This window comes from Nothobranchius furzeri, chromosome 16 (assembly GCF_043380555.1).
Source record: "Nothobranchius furzeri strain GRZ-AD chromosome 16, NfurGRZ-RIMD1, whole genome shotgun sequence".
Classification (NCBI taxonomy): Eukaryota; Metazoa; Chordata; class Actinopteri; order Cyprinodontiformes; family Nothobranchiidae; genus Nothobranchius; species Nothobranchius furzeri.
Window position 1 is genome coordinate 20,598,976 of NC_091756.1, and position 13,707 is coordinate 20,612,682.

The following is a 13,707-nucleotide window of genomic DNA, read 5'->3' on the forward strand; positions in this document are numbered from 1 at the left end:
GTTGGAAAACAATTCAGTTCACATTGCTTTTGTGCTGCAGGTTAAGAGATTTTTGTATCCTGTTTCATTACAGAAAGTTTAATATTTCCAACTTTTACTGATGAAGGATTAAGTGCATGATGATTCAGCTTAAGTGTAATATCTCCATCCTGTGCAGGAATTGTAGACATCCTCAGCGCTTCCACACTATTTGTGGCCATTTGTTGCTGCTGCAGACACTCCTTAGACTGTACACCAGTAGACAAATCCCAGCTATTTTTGCCAGAAGGACCAGGATTCAGTTGTATATGACCACTCAATAGGAGTAGAAGGAAAAGTAATGAGCTTGTATTTCTGCTGCCTTTAATATGTTGTCCATCCTTAAATTCAGTTTGATGTACTTGATTGTTTTGCCAGGATGTTAAATAAGCAACGTGATATCCATATCCATAGAAATTAAGGGTTGGGTTTTCAATTAATGAAGTGTTCACCCGATTACTTGGTATTTCATCTCCAGACACCATCAGGCATTGTCCAAGTGGAAAACAGAGAAGCCACATGCAAAGTAGCCAGAGATATACCTTGTGTGTTCTGTCTCTTCCCCTTGGCCAGTGTTTTGAAGCTTATTTCCTTGAGCACAGCTAGAATGTAGCAGTTTACAAACAAAAGAAAAAGGAAAAAAAAAATCCTTGAAGAACTTGAGAAGCTTCAATCAATTTGGCCATGTGCTGACAGACTTTGTCTTTGCTTAAGAGTAGCTGTGGGGCCTGACAAACCACTCCTGCTCTTGTCAGCCATCTTTGGTCACTGGACCTCAGGGACCTGCTGGGGGTGTGAGGACTGAGGAGATCACCAATGTATGATGGTGCTTGTCCATGTAAGGCCCTAAAGACCAGAACCAGGATCTTGAAATGAACCCTGAAGTTGACTGGCAGCCAGTGAAGCTGGAGGAGAAGCGGGGTGATGTGGGTTTGTTTGGAGGACTTGGTCAGAAGCTGAGCACAGGTATTCTGAACCACCTGCAGACGGTTCAGGGAGGTTCTGCTCAGACACGTGAAAAGAGAGTTACAGTAGTCTAAGCGTGAGGAGATGAAGCTGTGGATAACTGTCTCAAGTTCAGAGCGGGACAGAATGGGACTCAGCTTAGCAATGTTCCTGAGATGGAAGAAGGAAGAGCGAACAAGAGAACTGACATGAGAATCCAGGGTGAGAGCTGGGTCAAAGGTCACACCAAGATTCTGACAGAGGGTTTGGTGTGAGAAGAAAGCTGATCAAGAGACTCTCTGACTTTGGGAACCAGCTTGTCTGGGGCATAGATGAGAATCTCAGTCTTATCTTCATTCAGCTGTAGAAAGTTCCCAGCCATCCAGGTTTTGATAGAGTCTAAGCAGGTGTGTAATAGCTGCAGCTTAGACATCTCATGGGGCTTAAAGGAGACGTACAAATGGATATCATCTGCGTAAAAGATGGTAGGAGAGTCCTTTAAAGGAGCTCAGGATGTGCTGAAGAGGAAACAGAGGAGGAAGAGTAGGAGCCCCAGCAAAGAACCTTGTGGGACACCATGGGTGAGGGATGTGATGAACGACCGAAACATGGAGATGGCCACAGAGAAGGAATGCTCAGACAGCTAAAAGGAGAACCACTTCAGAGCAGTTCCTGATAGGCCTACCCAATCTCTCAGCCTCTCCAGTAGAAGGTGATGGTCAACAGGCTGCAGTCAGGTCGAAGTCCTCTGCATCACTGTGAGTCAGAAGGTCATTAGAGACCCTAAAGCCGGGCGTACACTGTGCGGCTTTTTCACTTTTTTGAGCCGATTTTCCACTTGTGCGAGAATCCACGAGATCGGGGCGAGTTTTGCGCCGAGCGTCGTGTAGTGTACAGGGGGTTACGAGAGGCGATAAACACCACGTGACCAGCTACCAATCAGCAATCGTGAGCTCGCACAAACTTCTAACGTGTTTAATATTTTGCTTCTCCTTCGTGAGGGTATCGCACTGTTGAAGCGGCGCTGCGACCCAAAAAGTATCAGAACCGCTCACAGCGCATGCGCAATCCTGCATCAATGCAGCTCGCCCACTATTTCCCTAATAACACACGTTGTTCGTTTTTATTTCTACACGTTTTTTTAGTCACAAAGATTGTCAAGAAAGCGTGTTTGTCGTGTTCATGTCAAATTAAACTGATCACAAAACACAGATTTACTTTCTTTATTTCGTTTTCCTCATCCAACCCCCATAAATCCCTGTGTCCTCCTGCAGTACTCCCGAAGGACAACAGGCAAAACAAGACAAAAAAGTCTAACGTGTTGTGTAAAACTGCTATTTTTAGCATATTTTTAGGGCCGACGTGTTGCTACCAGACGTACAGTGTGAGCAGTCAGGTTACATCCGAGAACTGGGTCGTACAGTGTAAGCGCATGACTCGTGAGATCTGCCCTGTGTGGAAGTCGTACAGTTTGAGCTGAAGCTGAGTGCTACGAGTGAAAAAGTTGCCCAGTGTCCATCCAGCTTAAGAAGAGCTGTTTCAGTAGAATGAGCTCTACAAAAGCCTGACTGGAAACTATCATAGATGTTATGTTCATCAAGAGCAGCTGTGAGTTGTTTAGCCACAACCTTTTCCAAGATCTTGGAGATGATCGGAAGTTTAGAGATGGGTCTGAAGCTGCTGTGGAGAGAGGGGTCGGGACTCGGTTTTTTAAGAAGCGGGTGGATTACAGCATTCTTAAAGTAAGCAGGGACCTGACCAGAGACCAGAGAAGCATTAATTATAGAGAGCACGCTGGGACCGATGGACTGAAAAGCACTTTTAAACTAAGATGAGGGTAAGATGTGGAGGGGGCATGCAGAGGTCTTCAAAGAGTTAACTAGTTTGGTTAACTCAGGAAAAGAAACAGGAGCAAAGCTATCTAGGATGATGGGCCTGGTTGGAGTCGGGAGAGGCGGCGATAAGGCTGAAGGAGAGATGCTAGATCTAACCTTATTGACTTTGTGCACAAAGAAAGAAAGTTCTCACAGTCTGCAACAGAGTGGATGAAGGCTGTAGGAGAGGCAGGAGAGACAATGCTGCTGATGGTGTTAAACAGCACCTTGGGGTTCCCTTTGCTCTGGGACACCAGCTTGGAGAAATAAGCAACCTTATCCTCTGACTGCAGAGTTAAAGGAGGTCAGAAGGTCCTTTAGAAGCAGCAGATGGACGTGGAGATGGGTTTTCTTCCACAAACGCTCAATTTTTCTGCATTGGCAATTAAGGCTGCAAATGCTGTCTTTAAACCAGGGAGTAGGGTTCACTGCAGGAACTGATCTGGTTCTGACAGGACAGATGTTGTCCAGAATGGAGAGGCAGTGCTGGTTAAACTGAGAAGTTAAGGAATATGGGTCGTTATCAGAAGAACAGGGTGGATCAAAAGCAACAGAAAATTTGCTATTGTGCTCTCATTAAGAAAATGAGAACTAACCAGACGGCGAGCAGGAGGTGGGGACGCAGAAACTGACAAGTTAAAAGAAAAATGCAATGGTGATCTGAAATATAAACGTCCTCGGGACCAGTGTTGGGAACGTTACTTTAAAAAAGTAATTAGTTATAGTTACTGATTACTTTGTCAAAAAAGTAACTCAGTTACTAACTGAGTTAAAAGATCATAAAAGTAACTAATTACCAACAAAAGTAACTACTTAGTTACTTTTTTCATTAAAGAATGCAAGAATTACTACAATAGTAAAATATAAATGACTAATGACTGGAACATAATAAAATGTATGTCCAAATGTTTTATATAAACCTTAATAATTTAAACAAATAAGCACTTAACAGGAGGAACTACTAACAGGAACATTACACGTATCTAGACTATTAAAAGTTCACTGTGTGACATTTAACAAAAACCCAATCAGCTAAAATTTAAAATTGCAAATAGAAACACCTGTAAAGGTTCCCGAGCCTTTAAATGGTCTCTCAGTCTAGTTAAATTACAGAAATAAATGTAATTTTGTACAGTATTTTAATTTTTCCATCTTCACATAACTGTGTGTTTTTAGTAGCATTTCTGTTGCTGGTAATCTAGTAATGGTTAAATAAATAAACAAAATCCTTTAAAATGACACTAAAAGAGGCACAAGCCTGATGAGGACTTACATTTACTAACTTGGGTCAGACCCAAACACAGAAGAGCTGAAGCTGGGTGGTAAACACACACAGGTAGTTCTAATAACACCTGAGCTCCATGCCGTCTGAGACTGATGCATCAGTGTTACAGCGGGACTAAAGACATGATCAGAAACAGGTTACAGCCAGATGATCTAGGAAGGCAGAAGATCAGGACGTCTGAGCGGTGAACAGGTGAGCGGACCTTCGGGATGTCCCGCTGTCATGCTAAGGACACGGCTGCAGACCCGCAGATTCGCTGCTGCACGCATTTTCTTATCAGTAACAGGAACGACGTTTTGATAAAAGAAGACGTAATTAATTAGTTTGCTCGTTACAGAAAGAAATATTTTTTATTAACGCGGTTATTTTAAACAGAGTTATTCCCATTGTGTCTACAGAATGCAGCGACTGAGACCTTGAGGGTCTCCGCCCACCCGGCCAATCATCATCGTGTTTGTAAGAGCGTTACCGACACCTCTCTCTCCCTGACTGCAGCTGAAGTGTGGCGGTCAGCACGCAGCTGCTCAACGTTCGACAAGCACATAGTAACGCACAACCTTCCGTCCCCAGTAACGGTAACGGCGTTGCAATGGCGGGAAAAGTAATTAATTAGATTATTCCGTTACCTATAAAGGAACGCCGTTAGAAACGCCGTTATACTTAAACGACGTTATTCAAACACTGCTCGGGACTAACACTGTTAGCATGTAGACTCGGGGTAAAAAAACACGAGGTCTAAGAGTGTGCCCTATGGATGGGAGATGGGACGAATGAATCAACCATCGGCAATGGGCTGAGCCAATATGGTTGTTTTTTTTACAGGAGGCGATTTGTTAATTAATTAATTTGTTTGTTATTGACAAATATTTTACACGCTACGCACAGAGAACATCGCGCAGGTAACAATCAAGACAACATCTCCATCAGCGCATCTGAGCCTTTTCCCAACTCTGCCTCTGGCTGCTGACAGTGCGTGCACAAGCGGCACGCTGAGAAGGGGTTTGGGGAGCATCTGTGACGCACTCGACATCGTGCACTACAGCGCGGCGTTGAGTGGAAAGTGGAAATCCTTCTATCTTTCAGTCTGGAGGACTTCTGGTTATTTCATTTGGAGAAATGTTTCCTGATTTAAAACTTTGCGTTGCACCTGCTTTGAGTGTGTCAGAAGAACATCCAGAACATTATTTAAACAGCCATGAGTCTGTCTGAGGCAAAAGTCTAGAAGCTCATAACCTCTTCAGCAAGCTCCCTAGAGACATCTGATTACACACAAGCTGCAGGTGACCAGTTCAGGTTTATGTAGCGCAGGAGGAATGTGCGTTCGAGCTGCAGCAGGTGAAATGTTCCTAATTTAAGAGAAATCGATTAATTGCATTGTTCATGTTACTGGGGCTTTCTGGTCAGCTTGGTTGGACTAAATATTAATTAAAATTAATGGAAATTTAAGGAATGATTATTCATTATTTTAAAATTGAAAGTGACAGGGATAAATGGATCATGTGACCTCTGGCAGCGAGCTAACTCAGTGCGTCCAAACGCAGCAGCAATTCATTCCATCCCCCACTTATAAAAGAAAGAACCCCAGAAGTTTTTGTTCAGAAAGAAACATTTTGCTTAAATAAAATACCACAACAGTGGGCAATACAAGGAAACAAAGACGAGGCTTCTTTGTAACATTTTAACAGTGTTTAATACGGGCCGTTTATATGTCACTCTACCAAACCACAAATACAAAATTAAACAAAAAGAAAGATAAAAATTTCTCTTCCAGCAAACATATGTGCTGCGTTTGTATTATCAAAATCTATGTTTTGACCTTCTGTGTTCGCAAATCAGTCCGTGCGTCATGATGTCACATGTACGAATAAATCATCCATAGTCTTTTTTTGGACTGACGATTGGCGGTGGAAAAAATTATACAAATCACCCAACCCTAGTGTGCCCCCTAGTGTGTGTAGGGCCAGAAGCATGCTGGGTAAAGCTGAAGGAGTCCATGAGGCTGAAGAAAGTCATGGCGGAGATGCTGATGCATGCTTTTATCAACAGTAGGATAGACTACTGCAATGCCCTGCTTTCTGGTCTTCCTAAAAAGAGCATCTCAGGCTTACAACTTCTACAAAATTTGACAGCACATGTCCTGATGAAGACCAGGAGGCGGGAGCACATGACACCAGTTTTAGAATCATTGCATTGGCTCCCCGTATGTTTCAGGATCCATTTTAAGGTTCTTCTAATGGTTTTTAAGTGTCTTAACAGTCTTGGGCCTTCTTATCTCTCAGAACTGCTTTTACCATATGAACCCTCACAGCCTCTGCGCTCCTCTGGCAGGCGTCTCCTGGTCATCCCTAAAGTTAGGACACACACTCATGGCAAGGCGTCCTTCCAGTGTAATGGCCCTCGCCTCTGGAACGAGCTGCCAGAGGACCTCAGGGCGGCAGAGAACGTTCATGTTTTTAAGTCCAGGCTCAAGACCCATCTTTTTAGGTTAGCTTTTATCTAAATATTTACTACAGTTTTATTTCTCGTTTTACATGATTATATTTTATTGCTTGCTTTGCATGTTTTATATGATTATATTTTAGCACAGTTTTGTAATTTAATATTACTATTTTACTGTCTATATGATTTTATTTATTACTTATTTTCTAACTTTTGTCCCTTATATTAGCTCTTTTATTATATTTTTACTCATTTTAATCCAGTGTTTCCTCTGTAGGGGCCCTCTGCCCCGGGAGCGGTGGTCGACTGTAGCTTCCTGGGCGCTCTATAGGTGAGGGTCTATGCTCCCCCTCCACTGAGCGCCCTGACTTAGTGTGGAAGACCTGATGCTGCCGGGGCAGACGGCTCCTCTGATGGTGTTTCCTTGCCTTACTTTACTTGGCTCATCTGGACTCAGCCAAATATAATTTTTACTTGTGTGCGTGTGTGTGTGTGTGTGTGCTTGCATATGTCTGTTAATGTTTTTAACCTGTTATGGGAATCTGGGGTCATTTTGTAAAGCACTTTGAGTAGCACTTTGTTGGAAAAGCGCTTTATAAATAAATCTGATTGATTGACGGCAACATGGTCTGAGGGATCGTCAACATGGATGTTACAATTACCAACATTCACCAGTCTGGACAGCTTTACAGTGGAGGATAAAGTCACTAAACTCCTGAAGGAAAGAACTGTTTGGACCAGGTGGACAATAAACACAGTAAACGGGTCCTTACGCCCACCATTGTCATATGTATGAATCTTTAAACTGGCTATCGTTAAACTCAATAAGGCATTTTCATTGGTTACAGTTTATTTTTAAATGCCATTTCTTAAGTTATCCTTATTATTTAAAACATTACTTAATCCCACTTAGTTCTTCCTTTAGCTTAAGGCATACTGAACACTTATTTTTTTATGTTCCCAAAATTAATAAAGAAGTTGGTCGATGGGCATTTCAATTTAAAGCACCATCAGATTGGAATAAGTTAGCTAATACAATTAGATCTATCACCTCTTAATTCTTTTAAGGCTTCTATATATGATTATCAACAGAATACATGTCACTATTTTTGATTTGACTCTTTGTAACTACCTAATTGTTATTTTTACTTTTTTTTTTTTGCATCAATACAATTTGAGGGATTGTATTTGGAATATAGGTAAAGAGAGCAGTATGAATGTTTGAGTGTGAAGTGTGTTGTCTGCATCGCCATTGTTATGCTTTTTCTTTTTTTTTATAAGGATCCCATTGAAAACGAGATGTTGCATCTCAAGGGGTTATCCTTTAAATAAATAAATTTCAAATTTTATCAGCTGCAGTTTAAAAGAAGCAAAGCGACCAGAGGTTGTAAAGCTACATGGAACATGGTCTCTAAAATTAACAGCTAGGCCTCCACCATGACCAGAACCCCAGGGCTGGCTAAGTAATAAATCACCACGCGGGCAGAGTTCAATCAGACCAGAATAATCAGATGTTTGCTGCCAAATGTCAGTCAGAAACAGAAAATCCAGGTTTTTAAAGAGAATTTTATCATTAAGCAGGAAGGAATTATTGTTAACAGAGCGGGTGTTTAATAGAGCCATGCAGAGTGAGGTGGAGCAATATAAAAAGTACTGAAACAGCTGGAGTTAGTGGACATATATTAGCAGGATTAGCTCCACAGTGTTTATAATAACCACTTATGGAGGGAACAGGAAAAACCACTGAGGAATGAGGTTAAACAGACCTTAATCAATTTCCCTCTGGGATTAATAAAGTATTTTTGAATTGAATTGAATTTAAAAAACTTGGATGGAGAAATCGCACCAAATTGCGGCCTGGTGGCAATGCGGAAGTGGCGTCTCCAAACAAAGAAAAAGAAGCTAAAAGATCACACCGATGTTTACTAGATAAACCACGCATATCTGGATTAGTGCTTGTTTACCCCTTAGATTCCTGCCTGTTTACCCCTTAGATGCTTTCCCGGGATCGGATAAGCATCAATGTAGGCGTTCAGGTAGGAATCAGTGTTTGGCTCTGGGCCAGCCTGCTGCTCATGTAAACAAACAGGGAGGTAAATTCTTGGCACATCTTTGGCGATTGCGGACGAACTGAAGGACAAAAGAGTTGGGCGATCATAGGAGATGGTAGCCAGGACACTACCGAAGAGGCCCGCAAACAAGCAAGCAGCAGCGGAAGGGAGGAGGTTAGCAGAGAAAAGTTTGAAAAGGTGGTCGGTGACCGCAGCAAAACCAAGCACAGGTAACATCTTGCTACCGACCTGGTAACGACAATATGTGAAGTTAGGAATTACAAGAAAAATCTGGCTAAATTTAGTGAGGTTAGATTAGTTCTCAATCATAACCCATCCGACGCCAGGTGCAGAGTCTACTGCACCAGTGGTGAGAGCTACTGGTAGATCCAACTGGCAAAATGAAGTCTGTCTCGACAAGACTGCGGAGTGGTTGGGTCCCCCCAGTCTTGAATGTTGTTCTTCTGGGGTATTCAAAGGTCAAATGTCCCTAGAACACAACTCAGCTGGTCTGAGGTTACTCTCTGGAATAGAAGTTTGCTTCTGTTGGAGGCTGGCGGGTTGGTGTCTGATGAAGTTGTGGCAGATTAAAACAAATAATGGTTGTTTGGTTCTGAAAAAGGTGGTTCTATCCCCACCAGTGTGTGAATGTGAGTGTGAATGGGTGAATGACTGTGTTGTAAAGCGCCTTGGGGGGTTCCAGGACCCGCTATATCAAATACAGGCCATTTACCATTTTACCATTTATGCTGCTAAATGTCTTCTGTTGTAAGATCTGTCTTGATCTCACAAAAGATCTTCAGTTAGCATTTTGCCTGGAACTCTGAAATAGTGTGTCTCTAACTTTTAAGGCCTATGTTGGACCAATCATAGACCAAAAATGTACTGTAGGAGTATCAAATTCCTCTGCACCCCATCTTTCCTTAAGAGACCTATAAAGAACTATTTTACTTACTGTCGTGGTCGAATTGTGGACATGAGTGGTAAAAAATTATTATTAACTCATCAAGTCATTTCATTTGGTGTAATTAAGATCTAAAATAATGTATTTCAACAATAAACAGTTATTTTGATTCACTTATAACTTTCAAGCAATCAAGTCTTGCGAGGCTGGCTTATGTAGATATGGTTATAAACAGAGCATTTGTACTGGTTTGGAGAGCACACTGTTTCTCATGCAAATGAAGATTGCTGGACAGTGTAATGCCTGATGACCTTTGGTATGTACATGACTTTCTTAACGCTACACAATATCAAGAAATTACCTCATTACGTGTTAGTACCCTAGCATTGTCAACATTGATCTGCACATCTTCCAGATCATTAAATGAGTAAGGTTGTAGCATACTGGTGTCCGAGGCTGCGCAGTGGTTAGAGCTGTTGCCTTGTAGCAAGAAGGTCCTGGGTTTGCTTCCCAGCCTGGGATCTTTCTGCATGGAGTTTGCATGTTCTCGCATGCGTGGGTTCTCTCCGGGTACTCCGGCTTCTTCCCACAGTCCAAAAACATGACTGTTAGGTTGATTGGTCTGTCCAAATTGTCCTTAGGTGTGAGTGTGTGTGTGCATAATTGTTCGTCCTGTGTGTCTCTGTGTTGCCCTGCGATGGACTGGCTCTCTGTCCAGGGTGTACCCTGCCTGATTGCCCGTTGACCGCTGGAGATAGGCACCAGCCCAGCCCAGGCCCCGTGTACTGTACAGTGTGAGCACATGACTCGAGAGTTTTGCTCTGCGACGAAGTCATACAGTTTGAGCTGAAGCTGAACGAGAAGTAAAACAGTTGCACGGTGTCCACCCGGCTTAAGGGTACAGAGCCGGTCAAGTGTTCCATGGCCAGTGTTCATGGTAATATTTAAGCCAAACTCAATATTAGTAATGTTTTTTTTCCAGGTTATGAATGAGATTAAAATTCTGGCATTGAAAGGTTGAGGATATTGCACATTCCTATCTGCCTTCAATTGATATATTTTAGGAAGTTTTACTCACAGCGGAGGCACCTGCATAATGTCACCAGTAAAAAGCATCAGTTTTTCCTCCATCTTATCTCTGGTTATGTGATCTGTCAGAGAAAAGAAATAAAGGCAGGGTAACAACCAGAAAACAATGACTTACAGTCAGGAACCTAAGCATTACGATTTAGAAAGTTCTCCCACTTAGAAATAACGGAAGGGTTTGAAATTCACACTGTAGGTGCATTTCCAATGTTAGTATTAAAAAATAAATAAAATAAAATCAAGAAATCACATTATAAAACTTTTATAAAACTTGTTAGGGGCCTGCCCCTGAAATACATGGGGAGCAGATACATGAGCAGCGACTGCTTTGTGAATCTATTTTTCTTGTCTCCTACCAATGCAGGAGTAAATCATTATAGGCCCTCTGCAGAGCAGTTTGAAGTTTCCCAAACGTTCTTACAGTATCAACACATTTAATAAGCCCAATTCCTGCCATCGTGTGCTGCAGATGCAATTATTTCTGTGTTTCACGGCTGCAGGGGGGATGTGCTTTTTTAAAGTGATTTATTTCAGATTACCAGTCGAGGAGCAGACCCAGGTATTTGATAAAGCCTTGTTTTTAATTAATCAGTCGGTCAAGTCTCTGTTCATGCAGAAGGCTGTACGGGTTGGGCTAGGTGCAGAAAATTTGTGCATAACTAAAATAAATACAGTGTCTCTGTCTGTTAACAGCAATATTTTTGATTATTTGGCCTGCCATAAGAGAAAAAAATGGGAGTTCACTTTTTCAAAGTCATTTTCACCATGTTAACCATACATTTATAAATGTTAAAGTTTCCAAATAAATATTTAGTTAGCAAGTTTAACATTTAACTTGGAGTTAAACATTTATTTTGTAAACCAAATATTGAGGTCTGACCTAAATATTTAGTTAGCAAAATAAATATTGAATGAACTAACTAAATATTTAATTTGGACCAAAATATTTAATTTACAAGCTTAGCATTTAGCTCCAAATTAAATATTTATGTTCCAAAATAAATATTTAGATATCAGCTTAATATTCATTTTGGAGCTAAACATTTAGTTTGCAAAATCAGCATTTAGTTTGGAGAAATAAATATTCAAGTCAGACCCAAATATATAGTGTGAAGCAAAATTATATTGTGGAAAATAAATATTGAGCTGGTACTTAAATATTTAGCTAATATGCAAATTCACTTGCCAATAAGCGGAAGTTGGTTACCAAAATAAAAGCTGTATCTTGCTAACCTCTTTATAAGGTCTTGCTCCAAGCCAGAATTTGTTTTATCGCTGGTTCTATTCTTCTGAGCATGTCCGACGTGTTGGCTGAAAACATAGGACGAGTCATTCTTACAGCAATAGTCTTTTACAAATGGATCAGTGCCAGCTGTCGCCACAGAACGACCGCAACAGAGGGCGCCCCCAGCTTCTGCTGTACTGAAATTTCAGGCCAACCTTTTCCAAATGACTTAAAGATCCCAACATCCCAGCCTCAACATATGTCAGCATTAGTGATGAACAGTTGGATACTATCATATCCCAAATAAAAACTGAACATCCAAATATTGGGGGAAATTATGCTCTTGGGACATCTGCACTCCAGAGACAGTGTACTTCAAAGAAGACGTTTAAGAAAATCTTTACAAATCTTTCTAGAGTTGACTCAATGGGTAATTAAGAAGACGATCTGTAGCCAGACGAGTATATTCGGTCCCACATCCATCTATTCCTCAGTGTCGCTCCTGCGCTTCTCCGAGTCAGCGCTCAGATTATTAACGGACACAAAAAATGCAACCAAAACCTGCCTGTTCCACACATTATCACACACAACACTCGCTCCGAGTAGGGTGACCAGATCCCGACTTGCCAAATGTGGGACAGAGACTACTCGGTGTGGGACAACGTCAAGTTTCAATGTGTAAAGGATGAGTAGTTTACATCTTACTTATGAACCATAAAATGTGAGATTCCATAGAAATATGAAATATCAATCTGATGGATCTTTGAATATTTTAACCAGAAGATCAGAACTTTTTATTGCAGGGATTAAACAACACTGTATTAACTCTGAGGAAAGAAAGAGAGTCAGGTTTATAATAGTTAAGAAATTTATTTCTACACAATTCCTCCTTGAACCGTCACCTTATCGTGGTGGAGGAGTTTGAGTGCCCTAATGATCCTAGGAGCTATGTTGTCTGGGGCACTTAGTGCCCCTGGTAGGGTCTCCCATGACAAATTGGTCTTAGGTGAAGGGTGAGACAAAGAACGGTTCGAAGGATCTTTCATGGCGGTGAAAACGAAGAGTCGGAGTACCCGGCCCGGAGGGTTACCGGGGTCCCACCCTGGAGCCAGGCCTGGGGTTGGGGCCCGTGAGCGAGCGCCTGGTGGCCGGGCTTTCGCCCATGGGGCCCGGCCGGGCCCAGCCCGAACCGGATACATGGGCTCGTCCAACTGTGGACCCACCACCTGCAGGAGGAACATGAAGGGTCCGGTGCAATGTGAATCGGGTGGCAGACCAAGGCGGGAGCCTTGGCGGTCCAATCCCCGGACAAGAAAACTAGTTTTTGGGACATGGAACGTCACCTCGCTGGCGGGGAAGGAGCCGGAGCTTGTGGCAGAGGTTGAGCGGTACCGGCTAGATATAGTCGGACTCACCTCGACACATTGCATTGGCTCTGGAACCCGAGACCTGGAGAGGGGTTGGACACTCTACTTTGCTGGAGTTGCTCCGGGTGAGAGGCGGAGGGCTGGGGTTGGCTTTTTGTTAGCCCCGAGACTCTCTGCCTGTGTGTTGGGGTTTACCCCGGGGGACAAGAGGGTAGCTTCCTTGCGCCTTCGGGTCGGGGAACGGGTCCTGACTGTTGTTTGTGCTTATGGGCCAAATATCAGTTCAGAGTACCCACCCTTTTTGGAGTCCCTGGGACGAGTGCTAGATAGTGCTCCATCAGGGGACTCCATTGTCCTGCTGGGGGACTTCAATGCTCACGTGGGCAATGACAGCTTGACCTGGAGGGGTGTGATTGGGAGGAACGGCCCACCTGATCAGAACTCGAGCGGTGTTTTGTTATTGGACTTCTGTGCAAGCCGCAGTTTGGCCATAACGAACACCATGTTCGAACA

The 13,707-nt window shown here is 42.6% G+C and overlaps 1 protein-coding gene across 1 annotated transcript in view; it reads right to left on the minus strand.

Moving 5' to 3' along the window:
- Positions 1 to 13,707, minus strand: part of trub1 (TruB pseudouridine (psi) synthase family member 1) — a 67,943-nt gene that overhangs the window by 12,355 nt on the left and 41,881 nt on the right. The window contains exon 5 of the mRNA XM_054735184.2: positions 10,595 to 10,667. Coding sequence (XP_054591159.1) covers positions 10,595 to 10,667 — 73 coding nt within the window. The remainder of the gene's footprint in view (positions 1 to 10,594; positions 10,668 to 13,707) is intronic.